This window comes from Puma concolor, chromosome D3 (genome assembly GCF_028749965.1).
Source record: "Puma concolor isolate L17-30 chromosome D3, mPumCon1.1.hap2, whole genome shotgun sequence".
Classification (NCBI taxonomy): domain Eukaryota; kingdom Metazoa; phylum Chordata; class Mammalia; order Carnivora; family Felidae; genus Puma; species Puma concolor.
In genome coordinates, this window is record NC_141678.1 from 46,105,901 (window position 1) to 46,128,407 (window position 22,507).

Here is a 22,507-nt window from a genome sequence, read left to right on the forward strand (position 1 = left end):
CAGTCAGTGCAGAGCCCAATGTGGGGCTTGAACCGTGAGATCATGACCTGAGCAGAGATCAAGAGTTGGGTGCTCAACCGACTGAGCCTCCCAGGCTCCCCTTTAAAATTTTTTTAACTAGGTTTTATCCCCAGCACAGAGTCCAATGTGGGGCTTGAACTCACAACCCTAAGTTCAACACCTGAGCTGAGATCAAGAGTGGGACACTTAACCGACTGAGCCACCCAGGCACCCTTTTTAACTCAAATGGAAAACTGGTAAATTTCAGTCACTGTGATCCTAGCTATACTATGGGGTGTGTTGGGGGGAGTACTTTCTTCACCCCCTAAATTCACTCTTCCTACAAAGAGGCTTGGGCAGTCTCCGTGCAGTGTCCTAAAATTAAAGGCGTAAGACATTGTTACTCAAAGATGATATAAGACCATTTTCTAAAGACTGTTGGTATTAGTGAGGCTTGTGCTGAGATCAAGCATGTTGGTAAGCCATGATCACTGGTGGGCCCCATGAATGACTGCCTAAGGAGAGAAGTGGTCACGAAATCGTCAAAACAAAGAGGTTGTGTTTTGGTCATTTTCTTTCCTTGTACTTTTGCAAAGAGAAACTATTGCAAAGAGAAGAGTGTCTAAAAAGGATGCAAAGAGAGGGCACCCACAACTAATTCTACTCAGCAGAGACACTGCTCACAGTTCAGCATTTTTTCTTTTGTGTGTGTTGAATCCTCTTTGCTGAAATTTTGGAATAAAGGGAATTCAAATCAATATATACAATAAAACTCTGTTAATTGAAGGTGAATAATTAAATATTAATCTGGACATTTAAATCCTGGGTTTGCAATAGATTGTTTTTATAATAAAAAACAAGATAATTTGCTTGACAAGATCAGTTGCTTTTAAGAAAAGACTTTAGGGGGCTCCTGAGTGGCTCAGTGGCTCAGTGGCTCATCTGACTTCGGCTTAGTTCATGATCTCACAGTCCATGAGTTCGAGCCCTGTGTCGGGCTCTGTGCTGACAGCTCAGAGTCTGGAGCCTGCTTTTGATTCTGTGTCTCCCTCTCTCTCTCTCTGCCCCTCCCCCACTCATGCTCTGTCTCTCTCTCTCTCAAAAATAAACATTAAAAAAAATAGTTAAAGACTTTAAAATTTGACCAACATTGCTACTTAGGTTTATAATTTTCCTCCATATATATATACATATATATATATATATATATATATATATATATATATACACACACATTTTTTAAGTTTATTTATTTATTTTGAGAGAGAGAGAGCAAGCAGGGGAAGAGCAGAGAGGGCCAGGGGGAGAGAGAGAGAGAATCCCAAGCTCTCTGCACTGCATGAAGCATGAAGCCCAATGCAGGGCTGGAACTCACAAACCATGAGATTATGACCTGAGCCGAAATCAGGAGTCAGACACTTAACCAACCGAGGCACTCAGATGCCCCAAGGGTTATAATTGTGGGGGTACAGTATTTAGAAGGCTGGCCACTCGTTTATTCGGCAAGCCCTTAGGGCTAGGCAGGGAGACACAAAGGTGCGTGAAATGTGGTTTCCCTTCCGCAGGAGCTCACAATTGCAGGTAGATGGGGTGTGAACCCTCACCCGGCACTTAGTGTGGTACGTGCTGACGGGGCTGTGCACAGAGAGGGTGGGAGAGGCTGCCCAGGCCTTGACACACGAACTGACCAAATCTCTAATTAGAGGGTAAGCAAGGTTCTTAAGATCTTGCTGAAATTTGGAATGGTGTTTTCTCCACTAACCACCACAAACATTTAGATCTGTGATTCCCAACTGGGGTCATTTTGCTGCCAAAGGGACATGTGGCAGTATCTGGAGACATCTGAGGAGGTGCCGTTGGCATCGGTGGGGTGGGGCTCAGTTTGTAGCTAAAAACCCTACAAAGCACAGCACAGCTCCCTACAGCAAAGAATTATTCACTGTAGCCCAAAACGTCAACAGTGCTGAGGTGAAGGAAAACCCTACTTTAGATGATGACCTGTTTTGTACAGCTAAGCTGCTCCCCGTCCAAGAAGGCGGCTAATGACATCTGAACTCATTTCCCGGACGGTGACCTTGCTGGGGTCACGCACTGTCTGTAGCCTCGGAGCCCACCACACGCTTTTTGTGACATGAATGAGTATAAAGCAAATGGGTGTTCGGATGTAGCTGAGACAGAACTCCCTGGCCTCAGCCAGCCTGGAGCCGTGGAGGCCGCGCTGACTTAGCCCACGTCCACGTGACAGGCAGCCTCTACCTGGTCCGGCAACCGCCGCCGTGGGGACGTACAGGCTCAACGTAGCACTTGTTCCACATTTTCAAAAGAATCAGGAAATTTGGACTTTTATGGGGAAACCACCTGATTTCTAAACGTGATCGAATTTAAACTCCCGAAAGCCAAAAAACAAGCAATAGTGACCCTACCGGCAAACACGGGAGGTCTAAACAAAACAGTTCTGCAGTCCCTGCCCTCTGTGACTTCTGATCAGTCTAAGCTCCCACACGTCAGAGAGCAGGCCTGCCCGTGCCCAGGGTCTGAGAGCTGGTCACCCAGGCTCCGCTGGGGACAGCGCGGACCGGCTCTGTGCAAAAGACAGGAAATCTGAACTAGAGTCTGACACTCCTCTTCTGGTGGTTCACTTTGTGGTTGGAAAATTCTTTGAGGCTGAAAACACACCATCCTTAAACTCAAGTTCTGAAAAATCAGGAAATTCCAAAGTCAAGGTTCCTTTTGCAATAATCACACACGCTGTTTCCTTGATTTGGGAACACGCAGCCTTTCTTTCCATTTTGCTCAGGGCATACCATAAAGTTCACAGGATGTGAAACAGCCTGCAGACCTGGCCTCTTCCAGACTGCTGCTGTAATATCTAGGCTCGGCCTTTCCTCCCCACTGGAGAGCCACCTCTCTCCTATTTCTCACACTCCGGTCAATGCCTGGGTTTTTTAAATCCGTTCTGAAATTCTGTACAGATTATGGTTGTCCAAGGCTTATTCGTGAGAAAGAAAAATACGCCAAGAATTTAGACTATCGCTACGAAGGTTAAGATACAGACATTGGGGGAAGAGTGTCAGGAGACACTGGGAATGTACCAGGAGATCTTGGCAGCTGGGTTTTTGGATGTCACCAGCCCACTGTGGGCGTCATGCCTTCCTGGAAGGACAGGTGCAGAGGAAGGAGGAAGGCGCGAAGGATTAGCTCTGTGCCCCACAGCCCCAGCTCTGGTTCCAAATCACTAACTCTCACCGTTGGCACCCCCTGCCTCTCCACCCTTCCTTGTCTTTCCTGGGGCCAGAGGGCCCAAATCCTCTTCCACCCACCGCCTTGCTGGGCCTCTGTGTTCTGCCTAAGGTCCAGTTCAAACCAGTTGCATAGCCCGCCTGCTGGCCCGTCCTCTCTCCTTCCTTCCGCCCTCACATTCACCGTGCATTCAGACTATGACTATCTTATCCCACAAACTATCTTCATGATTTCCATTCCCCCGTGCTCCTTGAAGGCTGAAGGATGTCTTACTTCACATGTGGCAGTCACTCAAAAGATATTTTTAGCTAATTGATAGGATTATTGCTAATAGCATTAAAAAACCCAAGACAATGAGATCTTTTTCCTATGATCATTCCACTGGACAATCTTAGTTCATCATGTCAGCCCTTGAACAAGAAATAGAGCTGTCTTATCCTGGATAACACTCCTTTCGTATTGCTGTCGAATTATCTAGAAGCTCTTTATGGATGATCATATTGGTGGGAAGAGGAACGTACAGGCCAATTTCTCTTATACCTCCCTTATGGCCCACTGTTACCTAGACACTGTCTACACTGCTGGTAAATCCCTGGTGTTTGCCAAATCAGTCGTGCAGAAGTACATGAAGGCTACGGGGCCTTGGATACACACAGATCTGGTTTTGAATCCTCACCCAATCATAGTAGTTATAAAATCTTGGTAAAATCACATAATACATATAAAACTAGTAGTTCACCGGTAGTGCTTACGCTAGTGTGGATGAGTGGCTGAAAGATGCACAGTGGTTTTCTGTTTCTTGATCTGGATGCTGACTGCAACGGGTTTGGTATATCCAGTTGTGAAAATTCATCACGTTGCACATTCATGATATATGTACTCCTCTGGATGTATATTTGTGTGTCAATAAAATACATACCCCAGGGCGGCCTGGCCGGGGTGGCTCAGTCAGTTTGAGCATCTGACCCTTGATTTCAGCTCATGGGTCACGATCTCGTGGTTCCTGGGTTCTAGCCCCATGTCGGGGTCTGTGCTGACAGTGCGGAGCCTGCTTGGGATTCTCTCTCTCTCTCTCTCTCTCTCTGTCCCTCCCCTGCTCTATCTCTCAAAATAAATAAATACAAACTTAAAAAATACACACACACACACACACACTCACACACACACACACACACACACACACACACACACACACACACTCCAAACACTCTTTTGCCAACATTTGAGAAAAAAAATTAGTATCCTGGTGAAACCCAAACAATAAATTTGCTCTTCCTCTCTCCAGGCAAAAGACTTACCATCCCACTGTTGCACTCGTCAGGATCATATCAAACAGCAATATGGACAAGCCAGCTGTGAGGACCTGCGGAAATAATTTCAACAAAAGGCCATCAGAGCAGCAGGACTTCGGTAACCTTCTCCAAAGTCATCGTTCACAATGACTTGTGAGGCCCCTGTATTTAGTGCTCCCTCTGAGCTAAGCATTTGGTGTGGAAAATGCCAAGTCCTAGTCTATTCGGGAGGTGAGAATCTTCAAAGAGACATTTAACTTCCGAACTCTTCAAAAGAGGAGGCACGCAGCCAACGTCTCACCCATCTCTCTCCAGGGCAGGGGCATGGTGAGAATATTCATTTCCATCCTGTCTCAAGGTGAAGAAATAATCCCCAAAGCCAGTTGTGCTCATTCATCTGTCCCCAGATCCTCCAGATAAAAACTTGGCTGTCACCCTGCCTTTGCCCACAACACCGTCTCTCCCCTGTCCTAATGGCCATGTCTTGCTGGCCTGTGATACACATCCTACAAAACCAGATACTTCTTGGGGGAGGGAACAATTAAATCATTAACTAACTCTTTGCAGGGGCACCTGGCTGACTTGGTTAGAGGACCATGCAATGCTTGATCTCGGGGTCGTGAGTTCGAGCCCCTGTAGGCTGTAGAAATTTCTAAAAAAAAGATGAATAAACTTAAAACAAATATTTGCAAGTGTCTAGAAGCCAAAAGAGAGGGAAGAGGCTACCCCCACATCTTTCAGAGCTAGAAATTACGGAAGAGTGTCTTGGAATGGCTGTAACAGAACTCGCACCCCCACGGTATCACCAAACAGCACACAGAGTGTATGTGAACCAAAGACCCAAGTTCGTCACCATTTGGAATGCCTGCTCAGGAAAAGATGGTTATTTTCCTAGAATTCCGTATTCTCAGATGCAAGACAGCTTCTGTTAGGAAGGTCAGCCTGAGGACTTACTTTCTTGCAATGAGAAGTAAGAAGCAGGTCATTGTGGGATGGGTCACTCAGGCTGGACACCCTGGGACATGGGCAATACCATCTCATTCAAGGGGACCCATCCACTGTCCTGGAGCCCTCTTTGGGTGTCCAAGCTGGGAACAAGGCAGCAAGCAGGTAGTTCGAAGGAAGGAGGAGTATGTTGAAGGAGCCTTATCCTCATTCATTTACCATCTAAAAAAGAAGTCTGGGGGGGCGCCTGGGTGGCGCAGTCGGTTAAGCGTCTGACTTCAGCCAGGTCACGATCTCGCGGTCCGTGGGTTCGAGCCCCGCGTCGGGCTCTGGGCTGATGGCTCGGAGCCTGGAGCCTGTTTCCGATTCTGTGTCTCCCTCTCTCTCTGCCCCTCCCCCATTCATGCTCTGTCTCTCTCTGTCCCAAAAATAAATAAAAACGTTGAAAAAAAAATTTAAAAAAATAAAAAATAAAATAAAAAAGAAGTCTGGGAACATAAACCAGGGACCTTCAGTATAGAAACTCTGTGAAGTTTTAGAACCTTTGTAATTACCCATTTGAGTCCCTTTCTGTTTGCTTCTTTTATTGACTTGCAGCAAAAACCCTGATAACAAAACAGACCTGGGTTGACTTTGGGAACAAAAATGAAGAGGCGGCCAGGTCAGCCAGACAGCTTGCAAAGCTGAACCCAAAGAACAGAGGAAAGAGGATTGTCAGAGTGGGGGGTGGCGGTGGGAGCATGTATCTTTCTTTTCTTTTTAAAAATTTTTTTACAAGTTTATTTTTGAGAGAGAGAGAGAGAGAGAGAGAGAGAGAGAGAGAGAGTATGCGAGACAGAGAGCACAGGAGGGGCAGAGAGAGAGAATCCCAAGCAGGCTGTGCCATCAGCAGGGCTAGATGACAGTGAGATTCTCTCTCTCTCTCTCTCTCTCTCTCCCTCTGCCCCTCTCCCCCACTCGCGATTGACACGGGGCTCAATCCCATGAACCACAAGATCATGAGCTGAGCTGAAGTCAGATGCTTAACCGACTGAGCCACCCAGACGCCCCGGGGGGGGGGCCGGTACCTCACAGAGCATGATGAATGGCACTTGTTCTCCTCCTACGCTCCTCTTGTTTTATTTAACATTATATTTAGGACCTTTGCATCAATGGTCATACCTGAAGTGGGCCTAATATTTTATTAGCTCACAGTGTAGCCATCTGGTTTTGGAAACAAGGTTATACCAACCACATAAGTTAGTTCATCAACCTCCCTGCTTATTTTCCTATAAAGAATAAAGATGATCTTTACTGTGGATGTTAACTCTGACTTGAACACCTTTGGACCTGCACCTTCTAGTTGGGGTGGTCTTTAACGGCCAACGTCCTAATCAAATTTTCTCCTTCTCCTTGATTCAAGTTTGTCATTTTCACTTTTTCCAAAAATGTGTTTCATCTAGGTTTTCCAACTCATTAGCATTTTGCTATTTGGAAAAAATATTATTTTTTCTCATTGGTGCCCATTTTAATTACCTTCCCTTTCGTTCTTAATTTTATTGTCATTTTCTCTTCCCTTTTTTCCTCCCTTAGTTTTTTAAAATTTAAATTTTTAATTTAATTATTTTTTTAATTTTTTAATGTTTATTTTTTTTTACATTTATTTATTTTTGATAGAGAGAGACAGAGCACAAGTTGGGGAGGGGCAGAGAGAGAAGGAGACACAGAATCCGAAGCAGGCTCCAGGCTCCGAACTGTCAGCACAGAGCCCGATGCGGGGCTCGAACTCACAAACCGCAAGATCATGACCTGAGCTGAAGTTGGACGCCCAACCGAGTGAGCCACCCAGGGGTCCCTAATGTTTATTTATTTTAGAGAGAGACAGAGTGCGAGCAGGGGAGGGGCAGAGAGAGAGGGAGACACAGAATGGAAGCAGGCTCCAGGCTCTGAGCTGTCAGCACAGAGTCTGACGTGGGGCTGGAACCCATAAACGACAGGATCATGACCTGAGCCGAAGCCGGCTGCTCAACTGACTGAGCCACCCAGGTGCCCCACCCCCAATTTTTTTTTTATTTTAGAGAGAGAGAGAGTGTGTGAGTGGGGGAGAGGGGCAGACGGAGGTGGAGAGAGAGACAGAGACAGAGAGACAGAGAGAGACAGAGAAATTCTTAAGCAGGCTCCACGGTCAGTGCAGAGCCTGACATGGGGCTTAATCCCACGACCCTGGGATCATGACCTGAGTTGAAATCAAGAGTCAGATGCTCAACTGACTGAGCCACCCAAGTGTCCCTCCTTCCTTCTTCTTAATCAAAGTTAAGTTTGTTCATTTCTCTTTACTTTTGCAACTTCTTGGGATGTCCTGACATGGTGCCAATGGTGATACGTTTCTTAGGACTGATGAAACAGACCCCGTTCTACTGACGGATGGCCACGATGTTGGCAGCTTGGTGTAACGGAACACCTCACAAAATTTATGAAGGGCCCAACTAGCCTTTCCTAATTCTTCACCATGTCTTCATGCCCTTCACCCCTTATCACCTCTTTACGGCCTTCTCTGACAGGCTTCGGCCCTCATTCTCTGGTTGCGTCTCTCACGTGGCTTTCCATCTAGCATGTGAGGCTGCCACCTCCCACCTGCCCTGAAGTACACCAGCCTGGGACTTGGGCCTCTGTTTCTCCACATGCCTCTTAGCCCAGGAGGAATCCCGTCTGCCATGAGATAGACAACGGGCCTGCTTATTCCTCTTAACTGCACCTTTTGCCAAGAAAAACACATCTTAAAACTTCCAAACCAGCCCTTACTTGAAAATAAGACTGGTTTAGTAGCCACACTGGTGCCTTTGACATGTGCCGCTTCCTGGAGATGTTTGTACAGTCTCCTGCCTTTCTCCCGAGGCACTTTTTCAAACTTTTCTAAAGTTTTATCTCTCGATGAGCACATTTTCTGCTGGCTGAGACACTCACTAAAATTTCACAGAGAGACGTGTCTTATTTCTGTAGTGAATGTATGGTGAAGCTGTCTGCACCACGGAGCTACTGTGAAGTTCAACAGACCACTTTGTAGTCTGTTCAGTAAGAAACACTGGTTTCTTGGGCTTCCTTTTGCTTCCATTGCCAGCCCTTGCAGTCAGCATCGGAGGCATTTTCTCACACACACATACACACAGTCACCAAAGTTCTACCAGTTCACAAAAGTCACTGCTGAAGATGGGTTGAGTAGGAGCTGACAGCGCCTCGCTGAGAGGCAGACAATGGGCACTCGGCCAGCCCGACTTGCCCACTAAGTGACTTGCACCCACACATCAACCTCAACGTGCGATGTGAGCGTCAAATTCATGCCTCAGCCAAGTGGAAGATTTCTGTATGCCATGGGCCGTCAGGACTGCTCAAGACCCCTCAAAAGTGTGAATGATAAACCTGTTCATGCCAAGGGCCCACTCTGCTTCTGGTTCTACTGCGGGATAAACAGAAGCCAGGAATAGCTGAAGGCACACGTCTGGGTACAGAGTGCCCTACACACGGTCACCTAGGTGCAGGACCTGAGAGGTGGAAGGGACTCCCTGCGATCACAGGTGGGGGAACTGTGACCGAGAGACGGTGAGTGATTTGCTCCAGGGGCCTGGGACCCCAAGCAGTGAGGGGTGGAAAAGACCTCGACTCCCAGGTCAACCTTCTCACACACCCAGAAACTCAAGAAAGGGCCCACGTGAGCTCCATATGGTTTTTTTTTTTTTTTTTTAAAGATTTTGTTTTTAAGTAATCTCTACACCCAACATGGGGCTTGAACTTACTACCCTGAGATCAAGAGTCACATGCTCTACTGACTGAGCCTGTCACACACCCCTCCACACAGTTTTAGAAGAAGAAAAAAAGAAGAATCCACTGAAGACAGGGCTTCAAAGAGATATTTGCAAACCCATGTTCATAGCAGTATTATTCACAATAGCTCAGATTTGGAAGGAACCCAAGTATCCATCAACGGATGAACAGATACCCAAAATGTGGTGTATACATGGTTATTCAGCCTTTCGAAGGAAAGCAATTCTGACCCATGCGACAACATGGATGAACCTTAAAGACATCATGCTAAGTGAAATAAGCCAGATACAGAAGACAAATATTGTATGATTCCACTTACATTAGGTGCTTTGAGGAGTCAAATTCAGAGACACAAAGTAGAATGGAAGTTACCAGGGCCTGGGGGGTAACTGTGAGTGCAGAGTTAGTGTTAATGGGTACAGAGTTTCAGCTTTGGATGATGAAAAGGTTCTGGCAGTGGCTGTCAGAAAATGTGTAAACTTTTTTTTTTTTAAGTGTTTAAAAAAATGGCTAAAATCTGGGACTCCTGGGTGGCTCAGTCTGTTGAGCATCCGACTTCAGCTCAGGTCGAGATCTCACAGTTCATGGGTTCGAGCCCCATGTCGGGCTCTGTGCTGACAGCTCGGAGCCTGGAGCCTGCTTCAGATTCTTTGTTTCCCTCTCTCTCTGCCCCTCCCCCACTCACACTCTGTCTCTGTCTTTCTCTCTCTCAAAAATAAATAAACATTAAAAAAAATGGCTAAAATCTGTTCAAGAAATAGACTTCAAGTTACACTTGGAACTTGCCATTCAAGAAACTTAAGTAGCAGCCATTACGAGCACTTGTCCTTATTTTCAAAAAGCATTTTCAAAAATACAAATTTTTCCCCACAGAAGAAAGAGTCCTGTGGTCTGAGGAATGTCTCCCCTGTACACACAGATCTGAATAACAAACACCAGGACCCGCCACAGCTGAGGGACGCCAACAACAGCAGAACTCAATACATTGTGTCTACGGCGGCAGGGGCTTTGAACTTCCTGGCTTTGTCAACGGATGTCACAACCTCTGTGTTATTGAAACAGATTTTGGTATTTAAAGCAGATCAGGCTTGTTTTTTAAACATTCATTTTGATCCTAAGACAAATTTTCTGTTTGTCTAAGGGAAAAATAAAGGGGAATATTGTTGGTGGGAACCTGCCAGACAGTCATGCATTTGGGGGGCAGGAATCAGTCAGGCTTGTTGCTTGTTAGCATTTTGTTGTTTAAATACCTACGACTTCAGAAAAAAGGGACTGCAGCACGTATAAAAGCCCTTCACGGTGACTGCCTCACTTACAGCCTGCACCTCCTACTTCAACTAGCTGTAGTTTTTCAAACACAGGTTCAACCATCACGCTGCCTTTGCTGCAAGGTCTCTCTGCCTGGAACAGTTTCAAAGGCCTCCCCACACAATTCCTGCTCACTTTTTGAAAACCCATTTCTAGGGACGCCTGGGTGAATCCATTGGTTAAGGGTCCCACTCTTTTTTTTTTTTTAATGTTTATTTTTGAGAGAGAGAGAGAGAAAGAGAGAGAGAGAGAGAGAGCACAAGCAGAGGAGGGGCAGAGAGAAAAGGAGACAAAGAATCCAAAGCAGGCTCCAGGCTCTGAGCTGTCAGCACAGAGCCCAACACAGGGCTCAAACTCACAAACTCACCACCTGAGCCAAAGCCATATGCTTAACCGACTGAGCCACCCAGGCACCCCAAGTGTCCCACTCTTGATGTCAGCTCAGGTCATGATCTCATGGTTGGTTTGTGCGATTGAGCCCCATGTTGGGTTCCACAATGACAGAGTGGAGCCTGCTTGGGATTCTTTCTCTCCCTCTCTCTCTCTGCCCCTCCCCTAAGCTCGCTCTCTCTCTCTCTCTCTCTCTCTCTCTCTCTCAAAATAAATAAACATAAAAAAAAAAAAAGAAAATCCATTTCTAGGAAACATTTTCTGGACCTTCCCCCCTGCCTCGCCCCATCCACACATCTAAGTGGATCAGGCACTTCTTCCAGTGACTTCCATGCCCCTTGACATTGTACATGTTAAACTATGGAAATGTGTGGTCTCCCCAATTGGGGCATGGACTATCCATCTTTGTATGTTCAGGACATACCAACAGAGACCCAGTAAGGTAAGTGGCCAATATACTTTCCAGAACTGCACTAGTCATCAGAGCTGGTAAGTCACAGTCTTGTTTTTTTGTTATTTGTTTTAGAGAGAGAGAGAGAAAGCACAAGCAGGGCAGAGGGTCAGAGGAAGAGAGAGAGATAATCTTAAGCAGACGCCACAGAACACAGCCTGACATGGGGCTCGACTTGTTATCATAACCTGAGCCAAAACCATGAGTCAGATGTTCAACCAACTGAGCCACCCAGTGCCCTAAAATCTTATTTTTAAATCCCTTTTGATATATTAAGGGCACTTGGACCCCGGACGGGAGAAGCACAGAGACATTCTCTGCTCCTCTTCTCTGCTTCTTTGCCCAATTACCTCCAGGAGGCTAGAAAGAGCTCCTCAGGGAGGATCTGCAGCTGGTTCACTCTGATTTCAAGTCCAAAAATGTCAGGAAAGATTCTGATTGTCTCCTGGACCAACTGACCATGGCTAGGGGGGCAGAGGAATGTAAGAGTGTGGAAGTTCATCCTTGAACTTCATGGTTGGAATCAAGGAAGGAACATTTCCCTGGGGGGAGGGAGGGAAAGTGCTGGGCAGACTGAACACCAGATGTCTTGCATGCCCTTGCCATCTACACCTGGGAGCCTGTAGGAAATGCAGAATCCCAGGCCCCACCCCAGACCTACCGAACAACATCTATATGTGAACGGATCACCAGGTGATATGCTTGACCATGAAAATGTGAGGAGATCTCTACAACCCACCCCCCAACTCCAGCACTGTCTCAAGAACTACTCTGTCCAGCTGGTGTGGGACAGCTTGGCACAGCCACATCTCCAAAGAAGGGCAGGTTGTAACTCCCTCACAGACCATGCAGCGGAAGGCATATGTCAGACTGGCCTGGAGTCTGTCTGTGTCGAAGACTCACCTGTGAATATTACTAATAGACCTTCCTTTTAGGGTAAAGAGTAAGATGATAAAAATTTATAAACTGAGAGCAGATTATCTCTTTTTTCACCTAGGACCCAAGGAACTATTCCAAGTCCACCAGACAAACACCTCAGCTAAGACTGAGAATCTACTTGACAATTTCAAAATGTTCAATTAACCCTTATTATCAATCCTATGATTTATTATAATGATCAGTGTAATAATTATTATTATTACTTTTTATTTTAGAGAGAGAGCAAGCATAGGCGAGGAAGAGGGGCGGAGGGAGAGAGAGAGAAAGAGAGACAGAGACAGAGAATCTCAAGCAGGCTCCACACTCAGCACAGAACCATCATGAGACTTGATCCACGTCCCTGGGATCAGGACCTGAGCCGAAATCAAGAGTCGGTTGCTCAACCGACTGAGCCACCCAGGAGCCCCATGATCAGTGTAATTATTATTATTTTTGAGAGAGAGAGAGAGAGATAGAGAGAGAGAAAGCATGAGTGGGGGAAGGACAGAGACAGAGGGAGACACAGAATCCAAAGCAGGCTCCAGGCTCTGAGCTGTCAGCACAGGGCCCAGTGTGGGGTTCAAACCCATGAACTGCAAGATCATGACATGAGCCGAAGTCAGACGCTTAACCAACTGAGCCACCCAGGTGCCCCGATCAGTGTAATTATTAGTGAGAGACAACCCAAGCTAAACTCTGGGCTTGGCTATTAATAATCTTCGGCATCGCCTCATTCAAGTGCGCAATGAGTTATTCCTTTTGCCAGGTATCAGAAGAACAATCTTATTAATTCATCATTACAATTTTAATTACCTTTGTTCTTTTACCATAGTCTAGGGTTATATATATATATATATAATTAAAAATATATTAATATATATAATATACATCAAATATATATTAAAAAGATATATTAAAAAAATATATATATACACACATATGTACATACATATACACACCAACCTGGGGCAACAGGACTTTCTCAAAGGCACAGTGTCTTTCTCTTCAGACACAGTTTCAGATATGATGCAACTGATGGGGATTAATAAGGCAGCCGGTGGTGAGAGGAACAAGTTCTTCCTCATGATTCTCTCTGCCCATCGGGAAGGAAACTCTTCGGCCTCCTGGCCTTTTACTCTCATCCAAGTTCATTCTGATGGGAAGACTTACTTATCTTGCTGTACATTTACTGAGGCTCGTTACACTTGTTGGTGGGATTCCAGGGCTTCAAGCACAAAACCCAGACTCTATATGGTTTCTCTCTTCTCTTGAATCCAAGCAATAAAATTCTCCGGAGTTTCTGTCTCCACCTGTTCGGGTTGGGATTGGAGGATGGGAAGGAAGCCATGCCCCCTATAAGGAGCAGAAAGCCTTAAGTCTCTAAACCAGGGTTGACATTTTCAACTCAACTTTGTTTCCCACTTGCCTACTAGTCCTTGTGCATGAATTCTCTTAGTCTACATTCCCAGAAGGGAAGAGGCATGGGCAGTAGAGTTTAAGTACCCAGACTTTGAAGTGTCCAACACATGCTATGTACTGAAAAGACCTGTGCGTCTTGTCACACCATCTGACACCGGTCCTTTGGTTGTAACTTCAAAAATCTGTGGCCCTTTGGACATGTTTTCTCTTGGGACTTGTAACTTCCTGGCACAGCTGTGCAGAAGGTGTTAGCTCTTCCCCCAGGTGTCAGACTTTTCTCTTCAGTATTCATGTTTCTCAAGCGCCCATATTAATATGTACACTGACAAGGTGTTTCCTGGTACCTTTGGAGGGCTTCTTTTTATCCCTGTTGGCATTCCACTTCAGCTCATTCTAAAATACCTGATTTGTTGGATTTCCTATCAAGTAAAGGGGCTGTAAATATGCCAAGTATAATGTTGACGTACTTAGAACATCCCATTGTTGAAGACAAATGGAGAATTTGAGATAGCCCCAATTTCCTCTCAAACTCATTTCAGGGACAGCCTGGCATAGAGTTAGTAGATTCTTCATTCTGGAACTTTCCCTCAACTTTCTCAGTTTCATCTTACTCAGTAAATGTACCCATCTTCTCACAGACTTACCTTTAGAAGGATGGGTTTCTGACAAAGTTATTTTTTAGATTTTGTCCTGCTGATTAAAAAGTTCCATCAGTCTCCCAAAGCTAAACAGTACTCTGTGCTTCTGGAAAGGAAGGGCATGTGGCTAAGGTGTTTAATTTTCTAAGTTGTTTTGATTCACTCAAAGGATAGATCTAATCTCTGAAGTGTATTTTTAGAAATGAAATAAATTTAAGCTCAAAGGAGCTTTAAATAAAAGCACCATAATTATATTTACTCCAAGACCATGAGGCTTTTGTTCATCTCCTTTTGACAGAAGTTCAGTTCATGCCATTGTTACCCTTGGTAATACTAGAGGTGGAAGAACAGATTTGCCAAAATACATACAGCAGGACCTCCTTGCCATGTTTAAAGAAACATGGTGCCCATTTGGGAAAAACCCTTTTGCTACTTACAACCTGCCTCCTTCCTTAATCCCAGTAATTCCTGAAGAAATACCACTCGGGAGAAGTGAGGCTGTGAGGTCATGGGCGGTGCCCTGGCTCCAGGTCCAGTCACACTCGATTCTGCACGATCTGAGAGTGACAATTCCTGAGGAATGTACAAAGCTTGTGCAAGACTCACCATGTCTGCTCAGTTCCACCAGAGGGATTCACACAAACCACGAAGGCTTTTAGCTATTGCTGGACAAGTTGGCACCCACCGCAAAATGTCAGCAAGCTCCTCTCTATGGACTCCCCCCTCCCCCCATTCATATGTTTAAGCCCTAACCTCCAATATGGAGATGGGGCCTTTGGAAGGTAATCAGGGCTAGATGAGGTCATGGGTGAGGGGGTCCTCATGATGGGCTTAGTGACCTTGTAAGAAGAGACCAGAGAGCTCTCTCTCTCTCTCTCTCTCTCTGCCATGTGAAGACACAGCCAGAAGGCAGCCATCTGCAACCCAAGAAGAGAGCTTCCTCCAGACACCAATCCAACCTTGGTCATGTACTGGTGGCCTCCAGAACTGTGAGAAATAAATATCTGTTGCTTAAGCCGCCCAGTCTGTGGTATTTTGTAATGGCAGCCTGAGGAAAGACATTATTCCTTGCTCTTTTGGAGAGTTAAAAAAAAATGAAAGTTAAAAAAACAAGGACTAACAGTTTCAGAAGAAGCTGTCACCGAATTAGAAGTGAAAAAGGAAAAAGGCTTTGAGTTATTGCTGGAATGGAGCAGAGGCTAAATGACGCACACCGAGCACCTCCCTGGGCTCTAGAGAGGCGAAAATGGAAGTCCAGAACCTGCCCTCGCGGCACCCTATCCCAGGTCAGCTGCTCCAGAAGGTGACCAAGCAAATTGTATCAATATAACACGCTAAGTGCTGAGATTACGAGTACACTCTGGATTACCACGGAACAAGCCCCACACCGAGGCAATGCCCGTATTAATCTGGGACAGATAAGAATTACTGGGTGAGGAAGTTTGGGAAGGGCATTCTACATAGAAGGAACAGTACAAACAAGTCAGCAAACTCTAAGCCCCTGGGTATCAACTAGAGCACCAAGTGAGGTGAGTAGTGGCCACCGTTAAAGCTGAAAGAAACAGAGAGAGGAAAGAAAAAAAAAAAAAACTCAATAGCTGGGAACCCCTTTTCCCCTAGCAGGTATTAAAAAAAAAGCCTCGGGGCGCCTGGGTGGCTCAGTCGGTTAAGCATCCGACTTCGGCTAAGGTCATGATATCACGGTCCATGAGTTCGAGCCCCGCGTCGGGCTCTGTGCTGACAGCTCAGAACCTGCAGCCTGCTTCAGATTCTGTGTCTCCCTCTCTCTCTGACCCTCCCCCATTCATGCTCTGTCTCTCTCTGTCTCAAAAATAAATAAACATTAAAAAAATAATAATAAAAATAAAAAAATGAAAATAAAAAAAATAAAAATAAAAAAACCCCATGGAACTTTTTTTTTACTTAGGGAAGCAGGCAGCTGGTTTCAGGAAGACTGGGTATCTGGTTTGATCAGCATGCCAGAGGTCATCCTGGACTTCAAAAGAGCTCATGCCACTCTCGTGGGCCTCTGTTTTTGTGCCCATGTCTGTGGGGGAGTCCTGGGGGTCAGAGACTCCCTGGGTGACCTCAGGTGGGCCAGCTGCCCTTTCTGGATTTCAGTTTTCCCCTCTATAAGAAAGGAATCCTCTATAAAGTGTTTCTCAGGGATTAAATTTTAGTCTTTTTTTGAATTAAAAAAAATTTTTTTTGGAATGTTCATTTTTGAAGGAGAGACAGAGTGTGAAGAGGGAAGGAGCAGACAGAAAGGGAGACACAGAATCCAAAGCAGGCTTCAGGCTCTGAGCTGTCAGCACAGAGCCCGATGCAGGGCTCGAACTCACAAGACATGAGATCATGACCTGAGACGAAGTCAGATGCTTAACCGACTGAGCCACCCAGGTGCCCCTTAGACTTTCACTTAAAAAAATTTTTAAAGGGGATTAGGGATTTTATTCATTCCCTGACTTGTTCTGGTGAGAATTTTTAAGAAGCTTAAAGAAGCAGGGGTTACAGGCAAAATACATCCATTAGAAGTAGATGAGAGAGATAAAGTGTACTCTCCCAGACATAAGCCAGGTGTGGGACTGCTCTGTTGTAACACAGACCTCTTTTTCTAAAGTTTAGCGTTAGTGTTTTCTAAACCAGAAACGTTACTGTGTATCCTCCCCAACATTTGGTATTGTCAGTGTCTAGAATTTTAGCCATTCTGGTGGCTATGTGGCTCCACATCAGATTGGACACCACTTGCCTCTCATTTCCCCATTCTCTTACAACCAAGCTAGTACAGGGCAGACAGCTGCAATTTCCCTACTGAAGACCCGGCCAACAATATTTAGGGCTGATCCTCTTTTTCTTGCTGCTTCTTTTTTAAATAAACACCTGGGTAGAACTTCCAAAATGTTAGAAAAAACGGATTCTCTGAGTCATTTGAAAAATTGAACAAAGCACTTTGAAAACTGTGGTGTTACTTGGATCTGGTCATTTTGAATTTCTCTTGACACGAGAATGGGGAAACGGAACAGAGCATACGTGAAGGCTCTCCATCAACACGAATCAGCAGCTCTCAAATTGTAGCTGAACTCAAAATGCAAACAACGCGTCAAATGTTTCTCCATCGGCGAAGGAAAGGCTCATTGTTTGCAAGTAATGCTGTCCTAGCGAACATAAAATGTGCAACACACATTATTTCCTACAATCCCTGCAACATTTCTGTGAAGTCATACAATGATTTCCATTTTACAGATGAGAAAGCTGATCCATACGAAGGCTAAGTAATCTTTCCAAGGTTACACTGCTAGAATGGAATTCTGATCCAGGTCTTTCTGTCTCCTGAGAGCTGGGCTATCTATCACAACTCTCTACTGTCTCAGCACTCTATAAATTGCTGCTGAATAAATCTGCTGAATGTTACATGTTCCAATAGAGCAACGTGAAAAAAAATTTTCAGGAAATAGAAAAACCTCTTAAGCATGGGTATTGAGGGGCACCTGAGTGGCTCAGTCAGTTAAGCATCCAAGACTCTTGACTTCAGCTCAGGTCATGATCTCATGGTGGTGAGGCGGGGCCCTGAGTCAGGCTCTGCACTGGGTGAAGAGCCTGCTTAAGACTCTCTTCCTCTCCCTTTGCCCCTCCCCTGCTCATGCACATACTCTCTCTCTCATAAATAAACAAATAAATAAAGCACGAGTATCAAAAGCCAGTTATGCATTACATAATTCTCAGAGTGAACAGTCAACAGCCTGCCTGAGTATAAATTGAGGAAAATGTGAATAACCATGACTGACTCCCCAGAAGACGCATCAGAACTTGGTGAGGTCTGAGTGGTTCACGCAGCTGTAGCTCAACTCTGATGCTGGGCCAGGGAGTACTTCCGTGAAGAAGTATCTATTAATCACACAGAATGGGCTCGGAGCTGGGCTGGCTGCAGTGGGGGATTCGAGAAGACACCCACCTACTCCCTCAGTTCCCTGGAGTTAACTCTTTTTCTAATTTCTCAAGAGTTCTAGCTATTCTTGAAAGGCAAAACTTATATACTCCAATGAAAGGTGACACTGAATAACCGCCAAACACCTCCCCCTGAAAGTGCTGAACTCGAAATCCTAATATTTTAAGGGTGCACAGAGGACAGTAAAGAGATCTGAACAGCAAAGGCCTAACGGTGCAAACATTCGGCAATTTGGGATAGTAGTGTCGACCATGCTTACTGCAGCATCCGTAAGGTAATGATTTGCAAGAGTACAGGGACCAAAGTCAAGAGGACACCTCTTAACTCTCACCTAAAGAAAAACATTTGTTTTCACAGGTGAAAATCCTTTCTCGGGGAGAGAGGGCAGTGCAGAGATAATAACAGGTGATTGGATCCTTGAATTCCTTCTTAGAATTAGAACTAACACAGTGTGACAATCTTGTTTCTTTTTTAGGGGGAGGGGTAGTCATTGTACAAAAGACTACCCAGAGACTTGAAAACAATGACTCCTAATTCCAGTTTCAATAAAAAAAAAAAAAATGGAAGAGGCACTTTAATACTCACCAAATTCTTTACAGTTCAAATTTTGCGCCTGGGAAAACCCCCGACACTTTGTACCTTATTTGGGCATGTTAATGGCGAGTGGGGACACTCTGCCAGGTGTTAGGAATATAACCTTGAGTTAAGCCTCCGACTCTTGATTTCGGCTCAGGTCATGATCTCACCGTCATATGATTGAGCCCCACGTTGGGTTTTACGCTGATGGCACAGAGCCTGCTTGGGATTCTTTCTCTCCCTCTCTCTGCGTGCCCCCTCACTTGTGTGCACACACCTCTTCCCCCCGCCCTCTCAAAATAGATAAACTTCAAAAAAGAAAAAAAGATATTCCCTGACCTCCTTGGGCTCACAGGCTCACACCCAGGTGGCTGGCTGGGAAGGAGTGATCTGATTATTGTGATTTTTCTAATTTGCCTGATCCTTGTCCTTCCTTTTCTTCTCCTGACATGGAGGTGAGGGAAAGTGGTGGGTATTTTATCAACTCTTGACTAATCACCTACCACATTCTGGGCCAAACGTCGTGCATCTGGAAAACTGTACAGAAAGCACACAAACCCCAAATAGGGAATAATGGCCTGAGACGAAGCAGAAAAGAAACGAGGTGGAATTTTCCTTGGAGACAGATGTGACTGGGGGGTCTGCTCCCTGTGCAGACCCCCCAGCCTCCGGAAGTCCCAGGAGGAGAAGACAGATGTGGAGGTGTAGCCTGGGAGATCCTGTTCCCCTTACAACTACCACCCCCCAAGACCCCCTAGAAGGGCACAGAAACAACATAATTAAATGACAAATCTAACACTAGCTGTGTTTACATGGTAACAGGCAATTCACTGTAGACGGAAAAAACTTTTCTTGCTGGGTATTTGACTGACTCGCTATTTGGGATCCATATAAACAAGAACAACCTGCTTGTTGGCCTGGCCTTAGAGACACATTTACTTACATAGAAACAAAAACATCACCACAGATCTTTCAAATCCATGTTACTCCTTTCTATTTGTGTCAAAACTCCGCCTTCCCATCATAAGAGTCTGCGCCTTTGAATTTCCCAAGGAAGGTTTCACTGTATTAGCTTTGACTACGGCAGCTCCTTCTCTCGTGACCCAGGCAGCTCATTTCTGCCCACACAGCCCACCCTCTGGTTTGGGCACGTACAGGAGAGCTCTTTGCTGATCACCCTGTGTTGGGCCACACCTCGGAGAACTTAATTTTAGGGATACGGAGGGAGGGTCTTTACAAGGAAATGATAAATGCACAAAGGAAGGAATGTGTGCATCCGGAGAAGGAGAGCATTACTGGGGGCAGCTGGAGGTACTGCATGAGGTAACGAGCAGAATTCCGCCTTTCCCTGTCTCTGACGCGAGGGCACAAACCTGCAAAGATGTGTAAAATAACATCAGCAGATTCAGGCATTTACTCAGCACTCGTGTATGCAATCCTATCCTACAGTGAACAGAGTACTCGCCAGTGTATCCAGCAGAGGCCTTGTGAACATTCCTAATTAACTGGACTTTGTGTCGCAAAAATCACTTTAATTTCAGTTACGTTAAATTATAAACAGGAATGCCTGGGTGGCTCAGTCGGTTAAGCTTCCAACTCTTGATTCTGGCTCAGTTCATGATCTCACCATTCGTGAGTTCGAGCCCCGTATCAGGCTCTGTGCTGACCGTGCAGAGCCTGCTTGGGATTCTGTCTCCCTCTGCCCCTCCCCTGCTTGTGCTCTTTCTTCTCTCTCTCTCTCTCTCTCTCTCAAAATAAATAAATAGAGTTGAAAAATTTTATATATAAACCGTGGAGCCAGGAAATTTGTAGAAATTCAGGGTATTTCCTTAGTAAATGAACTGATACAAATTCATTCAGGTCAAAAGTTGTGAAAGGGAGCATTGTTATCATATTTTTGCAGCAGAGAACACTGTGATGGTCAATGGCACTAAAAATAGCTGAGGAAAGAATTAGGAGTTCATAACTGGAAACAAGAAAACAAAACCTTATCCAAAGTAGCAAAATGTCCGTTAGCATCCCTCCCTATGAATTATTCTGACAATAGGAAATGGAATTTAATTTTTTTTCTCTAATCCATAACTGTATGTCTCCTCCCCTGTGCCCTCTGGGAAAACCTTATTCATAAACGGATAATTCCCAGATAACTAAATTCTTTACTGACTGTTTCCATACAGCTCCACAACAACAAGGCAGCTCCTGAACTTGCCACTTCAAGTTCCTGTCGCTTCAGCAGTGATGTCATGGAAAGACATCCCCACGTGCTGTTTTTGTTGCCCAGCTAGAGACTGTAAAGGAAATTATGCTCTGCCTCTAGGTTTTAATTTTCCATGAAAAGTTATTCTCATTGCCAGAGCTGCCTAAACTGTGAAAGAAAAGTGATTTAATTAGGTCATAGCCATAGTTAGATTTTTAAGCACACTCTTCTGACAGAAAAGTCACATTTCACAGCTTTGTTGGGTTTAATAATTTATTTTCATCAAACCATTCCTGACGTGTTACGGTGCTGAATAACAACGGAGGGAGGAAGACGTGAGAAACACTAACTGCTGTGCGGGAAGTTATCTCTTCAAGTGAACTTTTGTTTTCTTTTCTTTTCTTTTCTTCTTTTTTCTTCTAACATTTATTTATTTTTGAGAGACAGTGCACAAGCAGGGGAGGGCCAGAGACAGGGGGGACAGAGGATCTAAAGCGGGCTCTGTGCTAACAGCGGTGAGCCCAATGCAGAGCTCAAAGTCATGAATCGCGAGATCATGACCTGAGCTGAAGATGGACTGAGCCACCCAGGTGCCCCTCAAATGAGCTTTTCACTGTCCCAGCAAGAGAGGTGGAGTCTTAGGCTGATTAGAGGGAAGACTGAGTTGGGGAGGCTCCTCTTTCCTGATTCCCTTTCCCTATTCAGTAAGTGTGGAAAGACAGTGACAGGCTCTCCACACCCAACAGGCGGTGACGATGACAAGAATGATGAGGAAAATAAAGGAAAGGAAGTAACTGTGCCCACTTTGGCACCATATGTACTAAATTTGGAACATTACCGAAAACGATTAGCATGGCCCCCCTGCACAAGGATGACACACAAATTCATGAAGCGTTCCCTAGTTTTCTGTAACTACGTGAGGTGATGGATGTAAACTTGTTACAGTGATTGTTTCGCGATATATACAAAATCAAATCATCATGTTGTGCACCTTAAGCTAATAGTTATATGTCAATTATATCTCAATAAAACTGGGTGGGGCAGGGAAGGGGTAACAGTAGCAACAGAGTAGGAAGAGGGAGAGAACTAACACTGTTCAGCATAGACGACCTAGTGAGAGCAAAACGTGATGGGCATCATAACTCTACTCCCAGGATTTCCCATAGTGTCTTCTTTGTGTGTGTGTGCACACCCGCACGTGTGTGTATACTCGTGCGTGCCGGATACTGAACCTAAGAAGTCTCATTCCTGAACCTGAAAGATGTGTTTACTTGTCACCTACTCAAAAGTTCAACTTATGATTCAAAATCAAGCCTTGAAACTTCTGTACAAATACATCTAAAAACTTAAGCAAAGAGTAAACAATTATGTTATTTAGAAGACACGAAA

General features: G+C 45.1%; 1 protein-coding gene and 1 non-coding gene across 5 annotated transcripts in view; one reads left to right on the forward strand and one right to left on the reverse strand.

Moving 5' to 3' along the window:
• The window catches only part of SLC35D4 (solute carrier family 35 member D4), a 144,348-nt gene that overhangs the window by 25,494 nt on the left and 96,347 nt on the right, over positions 1–22,507 (reverse strand). For 3 of the 4 annotated variants that reach the window (XM_086682616.1, XM_086682614.1, XM_025931357.2), the window contains exon 14: positions 4,539–4,603. In XM_086682616.1, the coding sequence (XP_086538742.1) occupies positions 4,539–4,603 (65 nt within the window). Of the gene's footprint in view, positions 1–4,538; positions 4,604–13,308; positions 13,653–22,507 lie in introns of those variants that run through there. The other variant, XM_086682615.1, reaches the window with a different exon arrangement.
• LOC112868476 (U6 spliceosomal RNA) lies at positions 21,915–22,024 on the forward strand. The gene has a single exon (XR_003224300.1). It is a non-coding gene; the product is annotated as a U6 spliceosomal RNA (small nuclear RNA).